Source organism: Heterodontus francisci, chromosome 23, assembly GCF_036365525.1.
Source record: "Heterodontus francisci isolate sHetFra1 chromosome 23, sHetFra1.hap1, whole genome shotgun sequence".
NCBI classification, from domain to species: Eukaryota; Metazoa; Chordata; class Chondrichthyes; order Heterodontiformes; family Heterodontidae; genus Heterodontus; species Heterodontus francisci.
Genome location: NC_090393.1, coordinates 17,658,094 through 17,682,120, shown reverse-complemented (window position 1 = coordinate 17,682,120; position 24,027 = coordinate 17,658,094). Strand labels below are relative to the sequence as shown.

The window sequence follows — 24,027 nt, the reverse complement described above, 5'->3', positions numbered from 1 at the left end:
TCCTCACCTTCCCTCAATTCTCCTACTACCTACCTACACTAGGGGCAATTTACAATGGCCAATTTACCGATCAACCTGCAAGTCTTTGGCTGTGGGAGTAAACTGGAGCACCCGGCAGAAACCCACGCGGTCACAGGGAGAACTTGCAAACTCCGCACAGGCAGTACCCAGATCCGAACCTGGGTCGCTGGAGCTGTGAGGCTGCATTGCTAACCACTGCGACACTGTGCTGCCCTATGATACAATTCATATTAGTACCCTTGAGTTAAGAAGGGGAGGAAACCAGCCAGGGTTGCAACTCCTGGTCACTAATCAGCGCTAGAAAGTATGTGTATGTGGATGCAGGGTAAAACAGAAAAACAGGATTGGGCTTGGATGTGAAGCCTTCCACAGCCAAATAACTTACCAACATTCAAGTGTCAAGTCTGACACATGAGGAATGATCTCTTGGGCAAGGTATTGAATGGGTGCTAGAGCCCGTGGAATATGCAAGCATCAAGAACTTAACACCTTCAGTAGAGGAGGAATAAAATTGGTGGAAAAAGGAAGGAAAATCTGCAGTTTTTTTATATGCCTATACAAAATATATGTAAATATGCATTATATTTTCTACAGCCTACGACGTGCTCAAATCCTTCCTTTTTATCAGCCAGAGCACAATTTCCAAAGATGAACACGCTCAGGCCCATGCATGTTACAAAAATAATTGAGCATCTAAAGCAAATCAGAATTTCTTAAGCCTGACAGCTTGATTAAACAACCACCTGTAACAGAAGGGAAAGTGTTTAAACCAATTGACATAAGTAGATAAAAGTTACTGAAATATTTGGAGACACATATTTTGGCATTTGGGGGAATGTTGCAGGAAACACCCAGTACATGTTACAGCCTGGTCTGAAATTTCTGCTCATTGAAAGAATGCATCATAGCAAGCTTCTCGGCTTCCACATTTATATTTGCCTTGCCAATTATGATTCATTGCTGGGATATTGTTTCTAGGCAATGGTTGCCCTCAACTACTTTGCCTTGTTCTTGTTTCCTCGTTTTCAAATCCCTCCATGACCTCGCCCCTCCCAATTTCTGTAATCTGTTCCAGCCCTACAACTCTCTGAGATCTCTACACTCCTCCAGTTCTAGTCTCTTGCTCAATTAATGGCAGCTGACTAGGCCCTTAGCTCTGGAATTCCCTCACTTAACCTCTCTGCCTCTCTCTCCTCCTTTAAGATGCCCCTTAAAACTTAGCTCTTTTGAGCAAGCTTTGGATCATCTGTGTTAGCGTCTCCTTATGTAGCTCAGTGTCAAATTTTGTCTGAGAATGTTTCTGTGAAGTACCTTGGAATATTTCACTATGGTAAAGGCGCTATATAAATACAAATTGTTGTTGGTGCCCAATCAAATTTACTGGAGAGCACAGTTCCGCCACCCCACTTCCCCGAGGGCAACAGTAGTGCCACTATCACCACCATCAACTTACTCAGCACTCAGCAGGAATTTCTGCTCTGTGTGAGTCATTTACCTGCTGTGCCAATAAAGGACTCAGCCCCATTTTGAATTAATTTTTAGGCCAGTTAAATGTAACCAGAGACGCAATGCCACCATCATCTCTCTGACAAGGTCAGCCAGTTCTGTAGATTTTGCAGAATTACTAAATAGTTGTGCAGAATAGTTGAGCTGAAACCAATGAATACAATTGGTGAGATTTTATACTTGGGTGCTTGGGTGGCAAATGTGTGTGATAGTCACAGCGAACCCACGGGTTAACGACCCCCCCTCCATTATAGAATCATACAGACAGCACAAGGAGGCCATTCAGTCATTGTGCTTGTGCCAGCTCTTTGAAAGAGCTAATTAGTCCCACTCTTCCCCCATAGCTGTGCAATTTTCCCCCTTCAGGCACTGAATCTGCTTCCACCATCCTTTCAGGCTGCGCATTCCAAATCATTACAACTTGCTGAGCAAAAAGATTTCTCTCCATCTCTCCTCTGGTTCTTTGGCCAATTACTTTAAAACTGTGTCCTTTGAATGTGACAGTCAGGGTCATTTTCAGGATCGAGTCCATTAACATTTTCCCACTGAGCTGATCAACCAGGCAGTCGTCAGCAGCTCGCCTGTTTCCTATGGCAGAACAAAAGACTGACCATTTTGGAGAGGCCTCCCTTTAAGCACCACTGGCTGAGCCATTCAATGCTTGGAGAAGGTGAGACTAGCATGCAGCATGCACATGCTGCCCGTTTCCCCATAAAAATTGCAATTGGGGTACTACAACAGGAGTAGGGACACCGATTTGCATTTTTAAAACAGTCTCTTGTTTGTTTTGGGTAGTGATTAATTTAACAGCCAGTAAAAACATCATAAATTCTGTAAAATCAAAAACACAATACAAAATATACCAAAAAAAATCCCGAATGTCCTGCTCCAAGTCCTTTCTAAAAGCACAGCACCACCTACAGGTAAATACCAAGTTGTTGTAGCCATAATCTCAAAGGACCATAAACATCTCTCCCATTCGAGAGAAACAGTTGGTGATGTATAGTTTGAGGGTTATCTCTCTACAAGCAAAGGGCAAGGCGAAGAGGCAGGCTTCCATGAGCTACCACAGCCAGTACGGGGATCGAACCCGCGCTGTTGGCATCTTTTTGTATCACATGCTAGCCATCTTGCCAACTGAACTTACCGACCCCCTAAGCCATTACCAAGTTTAATACCAACTAATCTGCAATTAATCGTTACCAGTTTATGATGTACTTTAGGTTCAGGTGCATGTTGCCGAACCACCTGAAGTGAATTCATCCATGATCACAGCTGTGCCATAGGCAGTCTCTACTGTTTATACTATTTACTGTAAACTAAAAGGCTGAAGAAATTGAACAATGCACCAGTTTTCAAATGCCAATATAAATGGGAACCATATTATAAAGACCGCATCAAAGGTTGATGCTGCCATTTTCTATGCCTTCAAGTAATGGATGAGTAAAACTGTTGGTCAAAACAGTATGTACCATCGCTATAGTTCTATTTGATTGCTGCACATCCCAGTCAAGCCCTAAATAAAAACAAGAAATGCTGGAAATACTCAGCAGGTCTGGCAGCATCTGTGGGGAGAGAAGCAGAGTTAATGTTTCAGATCAGTGACCCTTCTTCAGAACTGGCAAATATTAGAAATGTGAAAGGTTATAAGCAAGTAAAGTGGGGGTGGGGCAAGAGATAACAAAGGAGAAGGTGTAGATAGGACAAAGTCACAGAATAGCTGACCAAAAGATCATGGAGCAAAGGTAAACAATATGTTAATAATGTGTTGAAAGACAAAGCATTTGTACAGATAGGGTGTTAACGGACTGAAAATTGAACAGCTGCAAGTACAAACATGAAAAAAAAAAGTGGGTAAGCAAACTAAACAAAGTAAGATGAAATAAAATAAAACAAACAAAAAAAAAAGAAAAAATACTAAAAATAAAAGTAAAATGGGGGAGCCAGTCATGCTCTGAAATTATTGAACTCAATGTTCAGTCCGGCAGGCTGTAGTGTGCCGAATCGGTATGACTGTATCGGTGCCGTTTCCTGCTCCTGCCCCGAACTGGAAAACTTTATCAACTTTGCTTCTAATTTCCACCCTTCTCTCACCTTTACATGGTCCATCTCCGACACTTCCCTTCCCTTCCTCGACTTCTCTGTCTCCATCTCTGGGGATAGGCTGTTTACTAATATCCATTATAAGCCCACCGACTCTCACAGCTACCTCGTCTACACGTCTTCATACCCTAATTCCTGTAAGGACTCCATTCTCCCAGTTTCTCCATCTCTGATGCATCTGCTCTGATGATGCAACCTTCCTTTTGTCTTCCTTTTTCCTCAACCGAGGATTCCCCCCACTGTGGTTGACAGGGCCCTCAACCGTGTCCGGCCCATTTCCCGCTGAGAGAAAAAGAGGCTTTCTGTTTGTGTTCAAAAATTTAACTCCAATTAGGATGAGGAATGACACACTGGGCAGTAATTTATTCTGACCTTGGAGGTGGGCACAGAGGTGGGGAGCAAGCAAAATGATAGGGGATGCCGTTCCCGATGTTGCCCGGGCCCCCTGCCATTTTTCTCTGGGATGGGTAAAAGCAGAGGACAGCCTTCCCATCCCAGGCCAATTGAGGCCCTTAAGTGGCCAATTATTAGAGACCAATCAATTTTGCTGGAGGTGGAGGGAACCAACGCCGCCAGGTAAAGCATGGCAGCCACCAAGCAGGGTCGGGGGTTGTCCTTCCTTTGGGTGCAATCCAGGCCCCCGGAGTGCCCATCTAGTGGCAGTCTTTGACACCCCCCTCCCCCCATCCTCACTAACCCGCGCCCTGCCATTAAATGGCTTCAGGGGTCCGACAGAGGGCCAAGGCAGGGTCTCCCACCCGCGTTCCAGCCCGCTGCCGGGACCCCCGTCGCAAGAATAAAATGCAGCCCGCTGTGTATGTCTCTCGCAGCTTAATATCTTTTCTGTTACCTGGACAGAGTCAATTTTCCTCAAAGTGCTTTAGTGATGTTATTGGCGTGGTCAAGTTCCATCTTGTGGTAGAAGTGTGCTGCCGCAAGGTGACTGTGTGTCACAGATTGATGTTGCCCAAATAAGGAGTGGACAACATACATAACAAATCTAAATTGATTATAGATTTATAATTTAAAACCAACAAGAGCTGCTACAGCTGTGTAATCAATAATCTATCATTTTATTCCCTCACATAGCCCCTCTTTTTAAATAAAGCTTTTGAAGTTTGTGCTCTGTCCATGCAACTGATCAAATTTTCATGTGTGGTATCTTTCTAAAACCCTGGGTATACCCTCTGTTACTCTCCCTAACCCACAAATGCTGATCAGTTATTGTGCCCCCAGATGCCATTCCAGTCGATAGCAGCTAATTCAGTGCTGTGTCTAGGTTATAATTGTGTTTAGACAAAGCTCGGAGTAGACTGGTCTAGAATCTAGTATTCAAACAAAATAGTTAGATTTTTAAAGAATGGCAAGGGGGTTGAAATCATTATGTTAATGTTAGTAATGATACCAACAAGACATATGAAATTCCTTTATCTGCTATTACCCTGTTTAAAATTACCCAGCCTAGTGCCTTTATTAAAAGAACAGATAACGAATAAAATATGAATACATCAGTGTGTTATTTAACTAATATTGTACTGTACACTTTCAACCCCTGAGTGTCATGCAAGAGAAATGAATAGAATTATAGAGCGCTGCTGTTAGAGGTTGAAAACAATATAAAGAAATAGTAACAGTAAGTGTTTAAGCAAGTACATAGTGTCTCTGCAGTACGAACATTCCAGCAGAGGCAACCCAGTAGGATGGTTCTCAAAATACCATTCCGGCAATAGTGTGTCACCACTGCAATATAAATATTCTCCAGTTCCTCCTAGTTACATTGCAGGGGAAATTGAATCCAGTTTGTCTGTTTATGGGTGTAGAACAGGAGCAAGAATAACCCCCTGTTACGCAGGGCTATGTCTTGCATCCCAGCAACATATTGGCTCAGGCAATGTTTGGATAAAACATTGCAAGCTGCAGTGACTTTTCATCACACAGGCAATGCATTACCAACTGAGGTAATGTATTGCAGGTTTTGCTGTAAGAGTCTGCACATGTCTGTGACTACATTGCTGGTTAAGCACAGCCCCCTAACGCACAGCTCCTTAGTAAACTGGGCCCATTGACTCTCTTGGCAGAGTAAGGATACCTGTCTATTTTCCTTCCCCCATGTGGACTTCTAACAGCTCCAAGTGCAACTCCCCCAAGTTTCCCTACCTGCTGCTATACCTCTTCATCCAACTAAAATTAATTGGCCAAACCATCTCCCATGTTCTGCAGTATCAGTAATTCCCTGAACATCCTGGCTTTGAAACAAATTCTAGAAATGTCCAAGTCAACAATGTCCATATGAAGCAAGCCAAGGCTTTTTTTAACCAACAGATTCCAATAGTTCTGAGTATTCGGAGGTAAGTGTCCCTTTAAAAAGTGCTTGGAATGGCTGATTCTGACCTGTACAACCATGTACTTCGTCATAAGACCCTGATTTAAATAGTGAAATGAAGTTTCTGCCTCCTTCTGACAGACGTCTGGGCCGTCCTCCTCATGCCCCCCAGCAAAATGGTCTGTTGTTGGAACAGGGAAGGAAATGCTCTGCCACATTTTTTGGAGAGCGACTATCCTATTCCCTTCAAAAGAGGCAGTTAAAATCCGTCACAGACTTTCGCTGTGAGCTTTTGGGCGTGTTGATGTCACTCCTCTAACCAATCACGCCAAACTAGTCATGACCCTCCTACCCTACCTTCCTTTTTACTGTTAGACATTTTAATGGCTTTTAAAATTCCCTGGGGGTTTAATGTTCCTTTGGAACATCATAAATATCACTGTTTCCCCTTCTCTTGATAGTTTTGCTCTCTTAGAGAAGTGACCCGATACATGAGAACCACAGCAGCAGGTCTCTAAACTGGAAACAGTAGCAATATAGTAGAACCTGAGAGTACCAAGAAAGCCAGAAAGATTACAAAAACTGTGCGTGATATGCTCCGGTATAAAATCCAGTACGTGAGTAACATGGGCAGGCTACTGTTACTTTATCTAACTCTATGGATAAGCAACACATTGATGCAACTTAGCACAGATTTTAAAGGTTAAATGCTTGATTCTGCTTATTACTCCCCATTCCAATATCAATCAGACCTTGCTTGAATAGATACTTCTTGACATCAATCCTAGACTTAGATTTTACCAATGTCACCTTGTTCTGCAGCCAAGATTTAACTGAAAATAGTGTTCCGAATTAACCTTTTATATTCTACTCATTCTTTTACAGATTTGCACTCATTTGCCTAACGTCAGGGCTGAAGAGGCTGAGTTTTTCTAATTTCCTGCTAACAGTCACTGGCCATAGGGAGTAGCCTGATGGTGCTTCTGTGCCCCACTTGTAGGACTTGGATGGTTCCCATGCGCATGTCTGTCTCAGTACTTCAGTATGTTCTTATTTGTACAGTGGTACCAACATTTAGTTAGTAATTACACTTCCAATTGATGTTCCTGACACATTAGCTCATAATCTAAAATTTATCAGTAAACCTACTAATTAATCAAAAATATCAGTCACTCATCCCCTCCTATTCACAGTGCTGCATCCTGTATACCCAAACCCAACCTCCATAAACATTTGAATTTTTAAATTTACTGGTTAGAAACATTGCATTTCATGGGGGCACTCGATTGGCCTCCCATGCTGAGGGTGTGTTGTGGGGAGGTGATATCAATTGTTCCATTCTTCCTGTCCTGATCCCTAATCACTCCCCATTCCCGCCACCAATACAACACAACCACCGCCAACCCCCCCACCCCCGCAGGAAAGAATGAAAATGTCGGACAACGACAGGATTGGACTCATTTGTGTTACAATTCCATCCCTCACTTGAATAGCCTTCAATGAACATTCGAAGAATGTGGCCCACTCTGGCTACCAGCCCCCTCACATCCACCCCCTCCAGGCCACCGCTACCACACTCTTTCCTCTGCCACCCCCACCACCATTTTATTTTCAGAGACACCCCGTGCTTGGTTTCAGATTGTGCTGCAATTGTGGTAAGAAGGGTGGCCAGGTGAGCTCCTTCCAGACCTGTGCAACATTGCTCTAAACAAATTGCCAATAGTCACAAGAGTCCCCAGTGAACAGTTATCTCTCCCATTCCTGATTTCGAAAGAGACTAGCAACATTGCCACCATGCTGCTAAGAAACTCCATTTTTATCCTTTCTTGGTACCAGGCATGGATGCAACAAGCTATTTTAAAAAGAAAATTACCAGGTTTCTTCAGGACATCTGGCATCTTCTTTTTCCGGTCCTTGTTCTCAAATGCTTTTTTAATATTTGAAACGTTAATGACCTCCTCAGTATCAGGCTTGCTCTCACTCAAAATTTCTGCCACCTTGGCCATCTGCATTTCTGGTATTTTTGTGGCTGCAGACTCCACATGGTGTTCTGGCGGCAGTTGCATTGCAGCTGCATCAACAGCAGTTTTGATTCCAGTTGGTGGACTTGTACCCCCTGGTAGGTAGACATGCTCTTTTCCTTGCCCAACCATCATGATACTGTAATCAGTAGCTCTTTTGCCTAGTTCAGGTACACCAGTTGGTCCACCCTTTAGGTTTTGACCAAACTCAACCTCTCTGCTAATGTTTTGGGTAGATGATCCACCAATGTCAGCTTGGTCATGGCCATCGACTGGTCTGCTCGGGGGAGTTTTGCACAGTTCACTGTCTTGTGAAGTTTTGTCAACTTCCCTAACTTGCTGGGTTTGATCTGTTTTGCAAGCCTGGTGGCCATGTACATTCTTGGTAGGTGTAGTGAGATCAAATTGGCTGTCTTCAGTCTCATAAGAGTTGACGTCTTTTACATTGAGTTTCTTGCTCTGTACACACTGTACCATTTCCTCAGATTTATTGAGTTGATCTGCTTGCTGGGACAGATTGTTCTGTCCACTGCTGTCAGTATTACCAGATGGACAGCGCTGTTTGATATTTGTGACAAAGCTAGCTTCTCCACTAGAGTGTGTTTGGGTTGCATTTACTTCCTCCCTAACCAGTGCAACATCGTCCAATGCAGACTGATCCACACTATCCAGAACTTGGTGAGGCGAGGCACCTGTTCCGTCCTGATTAGACTTGCTGACATACTCATGCCACGCAGCCTGCTCCAGATCACCACTCTGTACCCAGTCAACTTGGCAAGATGTGTTGGGTTGTACTTTGGCATTAAATCTGTATCTCTCTCTGCATGGTGCACTTTGGTTTAACCAATTGTAGCCCTGTTTGGTCTCCTCAGCCTGGCTGAAGTTACAACTAGCAACAGTCTTCAAAGTTTGGTTTGACTGATTGACCTGTTCAGTGGCCATGGCGTGACTGCACATTTTATTATCAATTTGTGTCTCCTCTCCAGTGATGGAAGAGCTGGACTTCCTCTCAGGGTCATCTTCTTGTGAAACATCTCCATTCTCTTCAGCCAACACAGCTTTCTTCATCACAAATTTATGATCGGTTTGTTCAGTTTGATTCCATTCACCAGCTTCTGGACTTAGCTTTCTGTAGTCAGATGGACCATATTGATCTCTTTGTGAGATTAGGTTGCACACAACTACATCTCCACAAGATATTGCACTCAGATCTGATGAGTAACTTGCTTCTTGGAGTTGGCTAGGTTGTTGATCTGGTTTGGTGATGTATAGCTCAGTCTGAGAGAGAAAACGTTTTAGACTTCGCTCACTTTCACACATCTTTACTTCATCGTTGACAGTATGGTCACCTAAATTTTCCCCCAAGGTATTCTTACATGAATCTGCTGTTGTGTCTTCAGTTCCTTCTCCTTTGATACTATGTTTTCCTGCTTCCTTCTTATTGTGCTTCTCCACTGATGCATTCTGGTTGATGGCCAACTCAGAGGGACCCTCATCCATTTCACCTGCCATCTCTACAGTATCTATTTGTTCATTTACAACAGGATTTGAGGCAATCTCACCTTCTTGGGTGTTCTGCCCTCCAGGTGGTCCTCTACTGAGGTTCTCAGTCTTGCAGTCACCTTCTTTCTGTAGCCATTGCTCATTCAGTGGTTTCTCCTCACACAATTGTTTTCTGGGTTCTGGAACTGCACTGTTTGGTTCTTTGACTTTCTCCATCGCATTGTTGCTCACACTTTCTGAGCCACTTTCATTCTGTTGAATAGCTGATGGTAGGTCTCTTGGACATTCACCTTCCTGGTGTTGCCAAGCAGGCTCAGTTTCCACAACTCTTCTGTATGTTGAAACAATGCACACATTTTCCTTGTTCCATTTATCTTTAGTTTCTGCTTCCATTCTGGCTCGAATCGAATCAGCTTCCTCTTCTGAGTTAGCATTTTCTACATCCTTCTCACTTTTTATGACAGTAGAATCCAGTTTCCGAACAGAATTCCCATTGTCCATTTCCTCAGTGAGAAGCTGTTCGCTGGCCTCTTGTTCCTGGTACTTCACTCTATGTTCAGGGAGTGAAGGCTCTGCGTCACCCTGCTTCACACTGCTGTGGAAAGGAGCAATAGACTCCACCTTGTTCAAGCTCAGTTCAACATTTGTACTGCTGTCTTGGCTATCATCATCTAACCTTCCCTGGGTTTCCTCAACGTCTTCAAAGTTTTTCATTTGTTCCATTTTAACTCTTGATAAAAAGAGGGAAAAAAAGCACAAGTTATAACAGAAAGCAGAGCTAGTTTAAGAGACAACCAACCACCACTGAATGTGCACCAGCCACTGTCCTTTTAAAGCTATGTAGCTAAATTCTTTGCCATAGTGCTCATCCCCTTCCTACTAGGGTGATGTAACGGACTGGATTAAGCAGACCTTTAAGCAAGAGACAGCTGATTGGCTGAGTTTAAGCGAGTTGAGTAATACAGAATGACTTGTGCCAAGAAAATCCACTGCAGTAAAGACAAACGAATAATAAAATCCAGTCAAGATATATACACACTCTTCATGTTCAACTTTCTCCGATCCAGCTTGTTTAATGTTCGTTGCCCGTAGATTCTTACCAGTTTTTTGTTGCAGGTAATCCAAAAGCAAGTTTTACAGAGAATGCACACTGAGAGCAGCTGAGGTGAAGGCTCCGGCAAACTGTGATGCAGTTATCCCTTATCTTGATCACTGACCTCTGGTTTACATATCAACACATAATGGCTTGCATTGTAGCTTCTACTTCTGCTTATTGGTTAAAACCAGTATCTGTGGCCTGAAGAGATAGGATCTCAATTATTTACATTCGTTGCTTTTGAAATGTACTGAATGATTTTTTTTCCCAAAAATATACTTTATTCATAAAAATCTGTAAAAAATACATTAGAAAACAGTTCAAAGTTGACATTCCAGAAAGTGCAAAAGACGGCACTTTTCTTCACAACCCTTCCATTCCATTTTACATTCAATGTACATTTGCATTACACAGCAAAACCATATTTTGGTGCATACAGCCTGAGGGGTTTTACACAGATTCCAGCCCCTTGGTTCACTATGGTGGGAAGACCTTACACAGTGATGATTGAGAGTAGACTGATAGCACAGTAATTGGCCAGGTTGGATTTATCCTGCTTTTTGTGGACAGGATATACCTGGGCAATTTTCCACATTGCTGGGTAGATGCCAGTGTTTTTTTTATTCATTCATGGGATGTGGGCGTCACTGGCTATGCCAGCATTTATTGCCCATCCCTAATTGCCCTTGAGAAGGTGGTAGTGAGCTGCCTTCTTGAACCGCTGCAGTCCATGAGGTCCACCTGCAAGTCTTTGGCTGTGGGAGGAAACCGGAGCACCCACCGAAAACCCACGCGATCACAGGGAGAACTTGCATTGGTGCTGCAGAGCAAATTTTGGTGATGGACATTGAAGTCTTCTGCCCAGAGTACATTTTGTGCACTTGCCACCCTCAGTGCTTCTTTCAAGTGGTGTTCAACATGGAGGACTGACTCATCAGCTGAAGGAAAGCAGTAGGTGGTAATCAGTAGGAGGTTACCTTGCTCATGTTTGACCTGATGCTATGAGACTTCATGGGGTCCGGAGTTGATGTTGAGGACTCCCAGGGCAACTCCCTCCCTACTGTAGACCACTGTCCTGCCACCACTGCTGGGTCTGTCCTGCCAGTGGGACAGGACATACCTAGGGTTAGTGATTGCAGTGTCTGGGACATTGTCTGTAAGGTATGATTCCGTGAGTATGATTATGTCAGGCTGTTGCTTGACTAGTCTGTGGGACAGCTCTCCCAACTTTGACACAAGTCCCCAGATGTTAGTAAGGAGGACTTTGCAGGGTCGACAGGGCTGGGTTTGCCGTCGTCGTTTCCAGTGCCTAGGTCGATGCCCGGTTCCGTTCCGGTTTCATTCCTTTTTATTGACTTCGTAGCAGTTAGGTACAACTGAGTGGCTTGCGAGGCCATTTCAGAGGGCATGTAAAAGTTAACCACATTGCTGTGGGTCTAGAGTCACATGTAGGCCAGACCATGTACAGACAGCAGATTTCCTTCCCTAAAGGACATTAGTGAACCAGATGGGTTTTTACAACAATCGACAATGGTTTTATGGCCATCATTAGACCAGCTTTTAATTCCAGATTTATTAATTAAATTCAAATTCCACCTACTGCTGTGGTGGGATTCGAGCCCATGTCCCCAGATCAATACCCTGAGTCTCTGGGTTACTAGTCCAGTGAGAATATCACTAGGCCACCGCCTCCCCCTGTTGTAGCTGTACTGGAACAGCTTCTGTGCTCTAAATGAGTATGACTCTTGTTCAATTCCAATTGCCCAATCATCAAGGGACAGGTACGGGGAGGCAGCGGCGGAGTGGTATTGTCACTGGACTAGTAACCCAGAGACCCAGGGTATTGATCTGGGGACATGGGCTCGAATCCCACCACAGCAGAAGGTGGAATTTGAATTTAATTAATAAATCTGGAATTAAAGCTAGTCTAATGATGGCCATGAAACCATTGTCGATTGTTGTAAAAACCCATCTGGTTCACTAATGTCCTTTAGGGAAGGAAATCTGCTGTCCTTACCTGGTCTGGCCTACATGTGACTCCAGAACCACAGCAATGTGGTTGATTCTTACATGCCCTCTGAAATGGCCTAGCAAGCCACTCAGTTAGGGCAATTAGGGATGGGCAATAAATGCTGGCCTGGCCAGCGACGCCCACATCCCATGAATGAATTAAAAAAAAGGTACTCAAAACCTCCCCTGTCCATCACTCTGCCCCCCAAAGTCACCTTCCACCTTATCTTGTGCTTGATATTGTTTATAATCTTCTGCCAGACACTTGTCTAGAGAGGGTACGAGGCTCCGTCTTATCAGCTTTCGGAATGCCTTGTTTCAGAGCCTGTGCTAGAGTCATATCTTTGGCAGAGACAACCGGTCTATGCCGTCCTGGTTGCCTGCTATAAAATCTTTCTTGATAAGAGAAAGAGAACTATTTATTTAAGATGCAGTTTCTTAAGATTTTATAAGGTTATTGGACAGCCATTTCTTACAGATCTGTCCACCTTGAGAAGGAAATATCCTTATTGACTTCTCACAATTGGCCCCTGACTAACCTAGCTATTTCTAAACTGCCACCAAGAATAAATGTAAAAGTTTTTCCAGTAGAATGTGGGTGTGAGGCTCAGCAGTGCTGAGCATGAAAGGATGAGATGAGGCTATGCGTGAAGTTTGAGTCATGTTGGATAGAGAATGTTGGTAGGTGAGTGAAGGGGGATGAGGAATGGAGCAGTGTGTGAAGCAAGTAGTTCATTTGTAAGGATATGGTATTTGAAGATGCATTCACTGACCTTGCTCACTCGTGTGAAGTCATCAAACATCTTCCTGCACTGCATCCAGGTCCATGGGACTAGACTGTTTGCATTGATAGCGAAGGCTCTCAGGTCCCACTGCCTTCACAGTGTCTGTTTGGAGTGTCTCCTGGCCCCCTGTGGACAGAGGACCTCTCTCCTCCTGTTCATCTCCTGTGCCAAGGCCTCCAGTGCTAGAGAGAACCTTGGGGCAAGCTCTCTACCCTGTTGTGCCATTTGAATTTTTTTTCCCTATTCAGAGACTTCCCCAGCCTCTTCCAGGACTTGCTAGAAACAGAACGCACATCCCCTTTAAGAGACACAGGTTAGGTTTAAGTGGTGCTAGCTTCGCATGAACCTGGGCCCCCTGTTGAGGTTTGCAGCCACTCGGTAGCATGTTTAACACTTGACTGCATGCTGTTACTACAATGATGAGCAGGCAGCACCAAGTTTGCGCACTGCCTGCATTGCAATGAATGGGCATGAGTCAATCCTGCATCATGATCCCCAAGCCCATTGTTGGGCTTTATCTAATTTTTCACCCTATGTACTTGGGTGTGATACTGTGGGGAGGATTGACAACATGTGATACTACATTCAAATTTGAGTAAGGACCTTGAGGGGAGAAAAAGGCAGAAAGTACTTGTATTCTTCACTGCTGAGGACCACACCTTGGCTCTCCGATGTGCTACATCACCACATTATTCTTGCTGCTGCAGTGAATTCCACCGAACACAACTTACATTTATATAGTGCATTTAACGTCATAAAATGTTCCAAGGAGCCTAATAAAAGTGATATAAAGTCATTTATGGCACAGAAGGAGGCCATTTGGCCCATCGAGTCTATGTTGGCTCTCCACGGAGCTATGCTGTCAGTCCCACTCCCCGCTCGATCCCCATAGCTCTGCAAGTCTATTTCTCTCAGGTGGCCAACCAACTCCCTCTTGAAATCATTGATCATCTCCGCTTCCACCACCCTTGTGGGCAACGAGTTCCAGGCCATTACCACTTGCTAAGTAAAAAAGTGCTTCCTCATATTCCCCCTGCATCCTTTGCCCAAATCTTTCAATGTGTCCCCTAGTCCTTGTACCATTTGTTAATGGAACCGCTTTTCCTTATCTGAATTACCTAAGCCTATCCTAATCTTGCACACTTCTATTAAATATCCCCTCAATCTCCTTTGTTCTAAGGAGAGCAACCCCAGCTTTTCCAACCTAACCTTGTAACTAAAATTCTCCATCCTTGGAACTATTCTAGTAAATCTCCTCTGCACCCACCCAAGGACACTCACATCCTTCCTGAAGTGTAGTGACCAGAACTGGATGCAATACTCCAGTTGGGGCCTAACCAGAACTTTATAAATGTTCAACATAACATCCCTGCTTTTGTACTCAATGCTTCTATTTATAAAGCCCAAGGTACCATGTAATATGTCCTGCCACCTTCAAAGATCTATGCACATGCATCCCCAGGTCCCTCTCTTCCTTCACATTCTTCAGAACTGTGCCATTAAGTATATATTGCCACTCCCTGTTCCTTCTGCCAAAATGCATCACCTCACACTTGTCAGTATTAAATTCCATCTGCTAGCCTATCTATGTCCTGGTGCATTTTTGACAATGAGCCACAGAAGTAAATATCAGAACAGATGATCAACAGTGTGATAAAAAGCTTGGTTGTAAGGTCCATTTAAAAGAGGAGAGGTTTAGGGAGGGAATTTCAGAGTATGAGGCCATGGCAGCTGACAGCACAGCTGTCAGAGATTAAAATTAGGGATGTGTGAAAAGCCAGAATTGGAGGAGCGCTGAGATCGCAAAGGCTTGTAGGGCTGGAGGAAACTACAGAGATGGGGAGGTCTGTGATAGTATGAAGGGCAGGAAAGATTAAATGATAAAAAGAGTTGGTGGTGCAGGACCAAAGGGAGTGGTAATGGGACAAATAGGAAATAAAAGATGTGAAGGCACTCCAACTGGCCTTAGCACACTTTGTTTAGTTGGGGTGGGGAGGGTGGAAAATCAGACAGAATTCAAATTTGATTATTTATTCCCCCTTCCACAAGAAATGCAGAGGCTAATTGTTGTGTCCCTAACACTGTAGGGTCAATTAGCAGAAGTAATTGTGCGCATGGGAGAGGAGTTCCACATTTGCACTTATAACATTTTTTTGTATGTATATTGCACATATAAGAAGCACTATTAAATTTAAATCCCACACACATTTGCTGCATCTCACAGATGGTGGATGAGAGTCGAAATCTCAGGGTTCCAGGATCTTCTTCCTATCCCCACCCCCAGGACTGAATGTTTCAACTAGGTTCATACAGAGAAACAATTCACAAATAGATCCATTTTCCTTCTACTTTACATAGCAAACCAGTCTGAGCTTTGCATGCTAATAAAGTACGTAGGTTTCACTCTGATAGGCTCTGTAATCAGAGAATGTCAACCAAAGATTAAGTAAATCATTGGTCCCAGCTTTGTTTATATGGAACAGGAACAGGTTATTTGCCTGGTACTTCACCCCGATCTGATCACACACAATTTTATTATACTTCTACAAAACAGATTCTGTGTAAATTTATTCAAACAGAAATTTTCTCCTATTCCTCCTCCCTAAGAAAGAGTATCCTATGGGTTAACACTTTGCAGCAACAAAGCAATCTGTTAAAAGGTTATTACACTCTGAAATTTCCATGGCAACAGCAGTTTAGACAAATACAACACAACCATGAAAATGATTTTAAAAAAAATTGCACTGGTGAAGTGTTTGTTGAGTAGTATTGACATTAACTCAACTGGTAAAAATCATAGTTTTTTTTAATCTTGTGCATGGGTTCGCAAAGTCTGTAGAATAATTTAGATTAATTTATAATGTATAAACCAGGATCAATTTCTTAAAAAAGAGGGATACGTTGGTTAATGGATTGCTCCTCTAAAAGCAGCGCAAATTTGTGTACGTCACTAGGGTTTTGAACATAATGGCCCTGAAATTCTGCGGGGGTTCTCTCTTCTGCTGTAACTCTAGCCATGGACCAGTGGAACCTCTGTTTTTTTTAGAATTTTCTACTCCAGGAGGCTATGGATGCTCAGTCATTGAGCATAAGACGGAGATCAATAGATTTTTGGATATTAAGGGAATCTATGGATATGGGGTTAGTGCAGGAAGGTGGATTTCAGGTAAAAGATCAGCTGTGATTGGTATTGAATGGCAGAGCAGGCTAATGTTCTTATTTGTGGGCTACTCCTTTTTTAATAAACATTTTCTTAGCAAGGTGAGCTAGAAAAGAGTCATGAAAACATACTATGCTGAATGATGATTTCTAATTCATCAGTTGGACACCTACATTCAACTTTTAAAAGGAAAAATGGAATCCTAAATTCAACTTTTAAAAAGACAGCAGCTAAGATGGCCACCACAATTTGCATTGAAATACCTCACATTCCAAGGTATCAAGGTGGAGATGCATGTCTGAACAAGCCCTCATCCAGAACAATGACTTGAGCAGTTGAATGAATTACCTGCTGTCGCCCTCGTTAGCAAAGCCATCTTGGAACATTAACCCTAGTGGAGACGAACCTCCAGGGGTAATCATTGAAACAATAAGACTTAAGAGAGATTGAAATTCTTAGACTTGGATCTCAATAAAATGGAAAAGAGAATACACTGAGAAAATTGTGACAGTTTGTCCATGTCTGTGAGAACTTGGAACAGAATTTTACCGGCACCCTGGCGTCAGGGGTTGTGGCGCAGGGTTGGGGGGGGGGTGGCTGAAGATACTTCCTGGTGAAGCCCGCCTGATGGCCATCAGGATAAGATAAGTGATTAATCATTAATTTACATTTATTTAAATAAAGGCTCCACCCCACTCTCCCCATGCCACTCGGCGGTAGAGCCTTCATTTAAATATTTAAATAAATGTAAATTAATGATTAAACACCTATCTTGTCCTGAGGGCCATCCCATGCCGATATTCTTCCAGTGGACGGAGCTCCCATGCCTTTTGATCTCCGTTTGGAGATCCGAGGCATGACACTGGTGGGGAGGGGGAGGAGTGAAATTTTCAGGTCGGGATGGCGGGGGCGGGGTGGTTGAGGGTTAAAGTTAATAAAGTTCGGGGGGAAAAGGTCGGGATCAGAATAAAAGTTTTTTGGGGGGGAAATGGTAAATAATGAATTGATTAGTCATTGGGGGTGTGGGAGAGGGGATTGAAAATGTTAAATGTCTAGCTTTATTTTTGAACATTCTGTGACTTAAAATTAAAAATGTAACTGAAGAGCTTGAAGCCCTTTAAAAATGGCAGCAGCGACTGCACAGTGGTGCCAGACGCCATCACGGGGTTGTTGCGCCCACCCCCTCTATGTCTTCGGGGGTGGGCGCTCCCTCCGTTCCATGCTAATGAGCCGCCGCGTGAAATATCGCGGTGGCTCTGTGGCGCACGTCTCATGCGTGCGCCGCGCACTGATTGAAGCTTGCCACCAAGAACAGACACAGAAGACAAGCTTTGAGTGCTAATCAGTGCAGGACCGCAGTGGGGGTTGTCTCTCTTTCTCCCTCTCTCTCCAGGTAATACTGTAATTTTGGAACCCTGTCTGCAGACTGCAAAACATCCAAGTCTACCACTGCTGCATACGGAGACTCCAGGGAGAAAACCATCTACATCACTGTCTCCAACAAAACCCTGAACCAGGTTGTCACCTCTACCACTCAGGAACTTCAGGACCACTAATTCAACCAGAAGACAACTGAATTGCCAGACTCCATGACTGTATATTATTTGTTTGTTCTGGACTCTAATCCAACCAATCTATTCATCACTCTAATCTATTTATGTGTGAGACCCTCAGGTGTGAAAGTTGGAGCGTAGTTTATTATTTTAACTTTGATCGGGTTTTGATTTTAAGTACAATAAACTAACCTCTTGTTGAAACTCGAGAAAACCTGTCCGATTTTTTTTTAATGATCATAGCACCTAAAAGGGTTAAACACTCTGAATTGGCAAACATATTCACTGTTTAAAAAGAAATAAACCCTGTTGTAGTCAAACAAGGGGTCTTTCAACCCCTCCTCACCCGATCATAAAGGTTAACCAGTCTTTTACATACCTACTGTGCATTCCCAGTGTTACCTTGTTTTATTTCTGATTTCCAGCACTTGCAGTATTTTTATTTGAGCGGTGTTAGTGTTAGGGAATGGAAAGCATCCCCATTTCAGGCACTCACTGTCACCATCAAGCACTTCCAACTTATAAATAGCAAGCACAGCCAGTTGTAGCTCCCTCCATTCTACTCCACCAGTCAGCTCTGCCCCCAGTCTCAGAAAACCAGCACTGTACCAGTGGGACATTTGTATGCCAGTGGGACATTTGTATGCACCACAATACCTATCCTTGTGATGTGAGATTGTCAGTTTAGCACCAGTTGGGTGTCAAGTTATACTGTTGTCCTACACCCCACTAAGAAGTATCAAAATTACTCAAATTCATTTCATTTATGATCCTCATAGCCAGAGAGAACACATTGGGACAAAAGCAAAATATTGCGGATGCTGAAAATCTGCAATAAAAACAACATGCATTGGGAATCTTGTGAAAATTGTAGCCCTCTCTACTTTAGGAGTTCTCTTTGGGAATCAAGTGGCCACCACCCAAAGAAGGGACTGAACAATTCCTCAAACAGGAGAATTCTGCCCAAACCACCAAGCCAGTTGGTCAACTCACAGATAAAGAAAACACAGAGAGCCAATAATTCAGATGAAACCACATTTCCTTTCAGATGTAGTGCACGCCCTGAAACAGCAGGGCCACACTCTCTTATGAATTCAGCAGCTGAAGGACTTGACCCTTTCTACAACCACAAAAAATTATTAGCATTTACCTTAAAAAACTATCAAACGATCCAACCAGCAGCACAAACTCTGGAACTAGGCTTCCATGAATGTTTTATTAAGACCTGATTCTTGGCATAATTAATTGCTGAATTGCAGTGGTTTAGCATTCAAAGTAGAGTTTTTATGCTCCCTTCTTGGAGAGGAGCTATTTTTTCTCTTCAACGATTTTTCCTCCCCCTTATCTCTGTTTTAGTGACCTCACTGACTCCTTATTGGGATATGGTTCCATGAGTTGCATCAGTCACCACAAACATTCCTTATACAGCCTAGACACTTAAGTGGCAGCAAGCCAGTTGAGCACAGGGGCCAAGAAAGCCAAGCCTGATCCTATCCTTACTAGATTGTCATACCTGCACACTTCCAGCAGGACTCATTAGAAAATGATGAGGAGTAAGATCAGCTGGCTCAATTTAGACTGGGATCAGATCCAGGACTGGAAATTATCAATTGTTTACGGTATTTTGTTTATGTCTTTGCTTCTGGCATCTAATTGTAAATGAATTTGAACAGTAGTTTCAGCTTGCACAAAATGTTCTAGCATTGTGTCCTTTATTAGAAAAGTGCTTCCATTATTTTTAATATTTTTTTGAGAACTTGTGTTAAAACTGAAAAGATTTATGGATGTGTTATTTTTAAACCAAGTTCACCGAAAGGACAAGATGTTGTTTGAAAGCCACCCGTGTTGGAGGCTACCTGTGATTTGGGCTCAGAAAACAGCAGAACCCTTGGTGACTTGGGGAAAATGGTTACAGAGAAGCCACATGTCAAGGTTTATGGAGATCAGAAGGTCAACTCATTGTTTGGGGTTTGAACATTGTTTTCAGTTTTGATTGTGTGAACTGTTTGAAGACAGTTGGTGTTTTCCTGATAAGGAGAAAAGAAACCACCCAGCTCACCACCTCCTCTACCTTTTTGAAGAAATCTGCCAAGATCCAGTGTGGAAAAAAAAAAAATCCCTGATACCATATAGCTCCCGAGGAGCTGAAAAATCCTGCAATTCAAGTGCATGCTGGCGGAAAAACCTTGATGCATTTCTCCTAGAAAGCCTACCAGAGTAATTCTCGAAATCTCCAGAATGGACTGCTCCAGAAACGATCCCAGTGACCTATCTCTGTATACCCAGATGCCAGACCAAAAAAGGGACAACTGACTTCCTTCCATATTTCCTTTCTTTTCTTTTCTCATCAAGAATTTGGCCAAAGTAGTTTTTTTCGGTCTTTTGTAACAAACCTCAGTAGAATGAATTTCTGTATTATTTTCCAGTGTGTGTGTGTAATTGGGGAACATTTAAAAAGGGAACTTTCATATTTTAATCTGTGTGTTAATGCTTTGCTTCGTTACTGGTTAAGTCTTGTTTTATAATAAACTGATAATTTTGTTGTTTATTAAAGAAACCTGGTGGGTGTATTTTATTCTGGGATAAAAAAAGATAATATATGATTGGCTGTATCGGTAACCGGATAAACATTTAAATAGATGTTGTGTTCTGTGGAGAAGTGGAACTAGAAAAGATAGTGCAGTCCTCCCGCCTCAGTCGTAACAGCTTTCCAGTAAGAAATTTACTGTAATTAGGGATAATTATTAGACCCAAGTGATGCAGAGTCAACACAGCAGGGAATAGAAAGCACAGGTTTCAACTTGTAAGAGATACAGTTCACCATCATCAAGCCATTTGTGTGAAAGTGCTGAAAGAGCCCAAACTGCAACAGGGAGGCAATTCTAATGATTAACAGCAGATTTATTAACATAAATTAGTTAGGGTGAAAGTTGACCATGTTATCTCTTTCTTCCTGAACCAGCATTCTTAAAGCAACAATTACACAACTAACCCTTCAACCCTGCATTCTAGTTAGGGCATCTCTAACTCCCTATCCTGCAAAATGGCTGCACAGTCTCCTAATAGACAAGAACTATGTGCATATCCCTAAAACCCCTTCCTCCATTTTAGCACTCTCATATCCCCACGCCTTACTTTATCTCTCCAGTGCCACTTGACACACACTCAATTGCCCCAGTCTTGGCTCATTCACTTACATTTGCAGGTAAAATAGGTCCTAAATGCCTGCCAAAGGTAGACCACCAGAGTGGTATCCCCATCTTGAAACTCCTCAGCCCTTTTGAGAACAAAGCTATGCAGCTCATCAGCTATTGCCATGGCAGATTGCGAGGTCAGTGAAGGTTCGTAACTAAGCACCTACACTATTACCATATGCAACCTTTCACCCCCTTATATGTCTCCATAATCCCGAGGGGTAATGGTCACCAATTCTTTGCTTTTGCCATCCTTACCTACAGATCAAACACAAAACTGGAAGAACATGATAATAATGGTGGTGGAGGATAAGCAGTAACAAGGAGCATGATGAAAACAGCCTAGGGTTTTTTAACCTCTCTTGTAGCATACAGCAATGATTAAGACCAGTCCACTCACCATTTCTACCTGCTTCATCGTGATCCGTCTTTCTCTGCCCCGGCCACTTCCGACTTATCATCTGTGGCACTTGCTTTTTCTCTCTCAGGCACCATCTCAGAGACTTTTTGCCTTGGAATAATTATATATTGGATATTTTAAAAAAAAATGCTACCAGTTAATTTGAGAATGAGGGTGTGGGAGGATGTGTGCCCTCTCAGTGGTAGCTGAGCAGGAGAAGAATTGTGGGACCCAAAACCCATGGATATGTGCTTGGAAGGAATGAAGTTTGAGGAACATCATGCCTATGTGCAGGCTTGGAGGACCATCTCTTGGACACGCAGCAATTGATAGATGTGACTGTCAAGTCAACATCTCTTAGGGTAGGTGTATATGTCAAGTCTGTTGCCTTCACCCTCAGAGCACTATGACAGTATAAAGTGGGAGGCCAGTCCAGACTGCCCACAAGCACTCTCCAGAGAAACAACTAGCAGAAGCTCCATGCTGCCAAAATCCAGCTGCCAGGAGATGAGGGCCATCTCAATCACATGACTGTTTTGTACAGTGTGATGAGCCAACTATCTCCCCAAGTTCTGGCCCTCAGGTGGCACTTAGGAGCACTAGACAATAGAAAAGTATACACAGACACGCATTGGAATTTCAACAATAGGAATGAGTAGGATGACTGGTCACATTTGGCCATTATTGTATGAAAGTAGATTAGGAGATTGTAAGTATACAGGAAAGGGAGCACTCATTTAATGTTGTCATGGGGTAGATTGAGAATCTCTATTTGCAAGTGGTGGGAGGAGGTCAGGTTGCAATGTGCAGGTATACTAAATCACAGACAAGACTTCTGAAGAAGTCACTACCCTGATAATCATCAGGGAGGAGTCCTCTGTGTGAATGTCATTCTGATGTTCTGCTCTAAGTTCAGCATTCCTTGGAATCAGCACCTCCTGTGCAGTCCACAGCACTTCCAGAATGGCACAAGAGGCAATAATTCTGAAGAACCTATCTCTAGACAGCAAAAGCACATTTTCAACACTCCAATAGTCCTTTCAATCATAAGCCTGTATCTGCTTGTGCCTAGTTATAGCAATCCTGTACTTCTGTTTGAAGTAATTTGAGTGGGATCATCAGCAATGCCATGGGGCATTGTAACCAGTTGTAACCCTGTAACCAGTTGTTATGGTTTTTGTCTTTGAAGAATGCCTTTACTGCTCCTTGTTTGATGTTGCAGAGAGCCCTGTGGCTGCCTGAAAGAGTCTGAGCCATAAGCATTTAGGACAGTGGTGACCTTCGTTGCCACAGAGAGCAGTGCTGGCAGCTGAACATCGCCAGAGTCCTTCATGCAGTAGGTCACAGAGACGTTCTGTTGCATCTTTTGAGAAGCAAATTCTTCTGTTGCAGATCTCTTCAAAGAGGTCCATGTAGGACATGCACTGCCTGCAATTTCTATACGATGGGCAATACCTGGTGGGCTACATTCTTCTGGTATGCCCCCTCAATATTCTTCCCACTAACCTGTAGCAACAAATATATTTATTAAAAAAACTTTCTAAACAGCAGGACTCACTAACCAACTTTCCAAAGCTCTCAAATGCCTACTTTCCACCTCAATCAGCTGTTTCAGGCAGCAGCTACTACAACTCATATTTTAATCTAACATACCTGGAGTGCAATTGTGAGCTAAAACTAGGCAACTCTCATCATTAGCTACACATATATAAATATAGTCAGTGGCAATACAATTGCAGGAAGTATCAAAGATAAATGGGTTCGAGGTGGAGATGCTTAAATGGCACTCACCACTTACACCTGTTTATCTTCAGCAAAATTGTTGGAATAACGTTCTTGCTCCACCGAAATTGCCCCATACAGTCTGAAGACTACTAAACTTCACATAAAGATACCAATAATCACTATCTCCTGCATGATATCAATACGTGCAAAAAATACAACATCTAGGGAGTGGAAAGTCCATGATAATCAGTTAACAGAATCATAGCACAAGCAATTTGACTGTTTCAATAGTTAGATACCCACTGGCTTGGCTGAAGTGAGGGAATGGTTTGTAAATAATACAATATTATATTTTTAGCTCTTGTCCTATTATCATGTCTCAACAGTTTAATTTGGGTGGCTTCCGGTCACCACATGCCAATGTATGATGTTGTAGTGGCACCAGGAGGACGTTCACTTCCCACATACCAGTCCTGGGCATTCAATTATAACCAAAAGATATACAGCCTAAACTTTTCAACAGCAGAAATTCTTTTCAGTCTGGTAATAAATCTGAAAAAATTGTCCAACCAAAATCAGTAAGAAGTGCTCCAAGCTGGCCAGTCAGTCAGAGTGCCTGTAAGGGGG

At 43.0% G+C, this 24,027-nt stretch overlaps 1 protein-coding gene across 1 annotated transcript in view; it reads right to left on the bottom strand.

Annotated features, from left to right (window-relative positions):
• coro1cb (coronin, actin binding protein, 1Cb) overlaps positions 1-10,638 on the bottom strand; it is a 198,441-nt gene extending 187,803 nt beyond the window's left edge. The window contains exons 1-2 of the mRNA XM_068054781.1: positions 10,578-10,638; positions 7,827-10,207 (exon numbers count right to left, since the gene is read on the bottom strand). Of these exons, the coding sequence (XP_067910882.1) occupies positions 7,827-10,200 (2,374 nt within the window). The 5' untranslated portion in view covers positions 10,201-10,207; positions 10,578-10,638. The remainder of the gene's footprint in view (positions 1-7,826; positions 10,208-10,577) is intronic.
• Between the last annotated feature and the right edge of the window lie 13,389 nt (positions 10,639-24,027).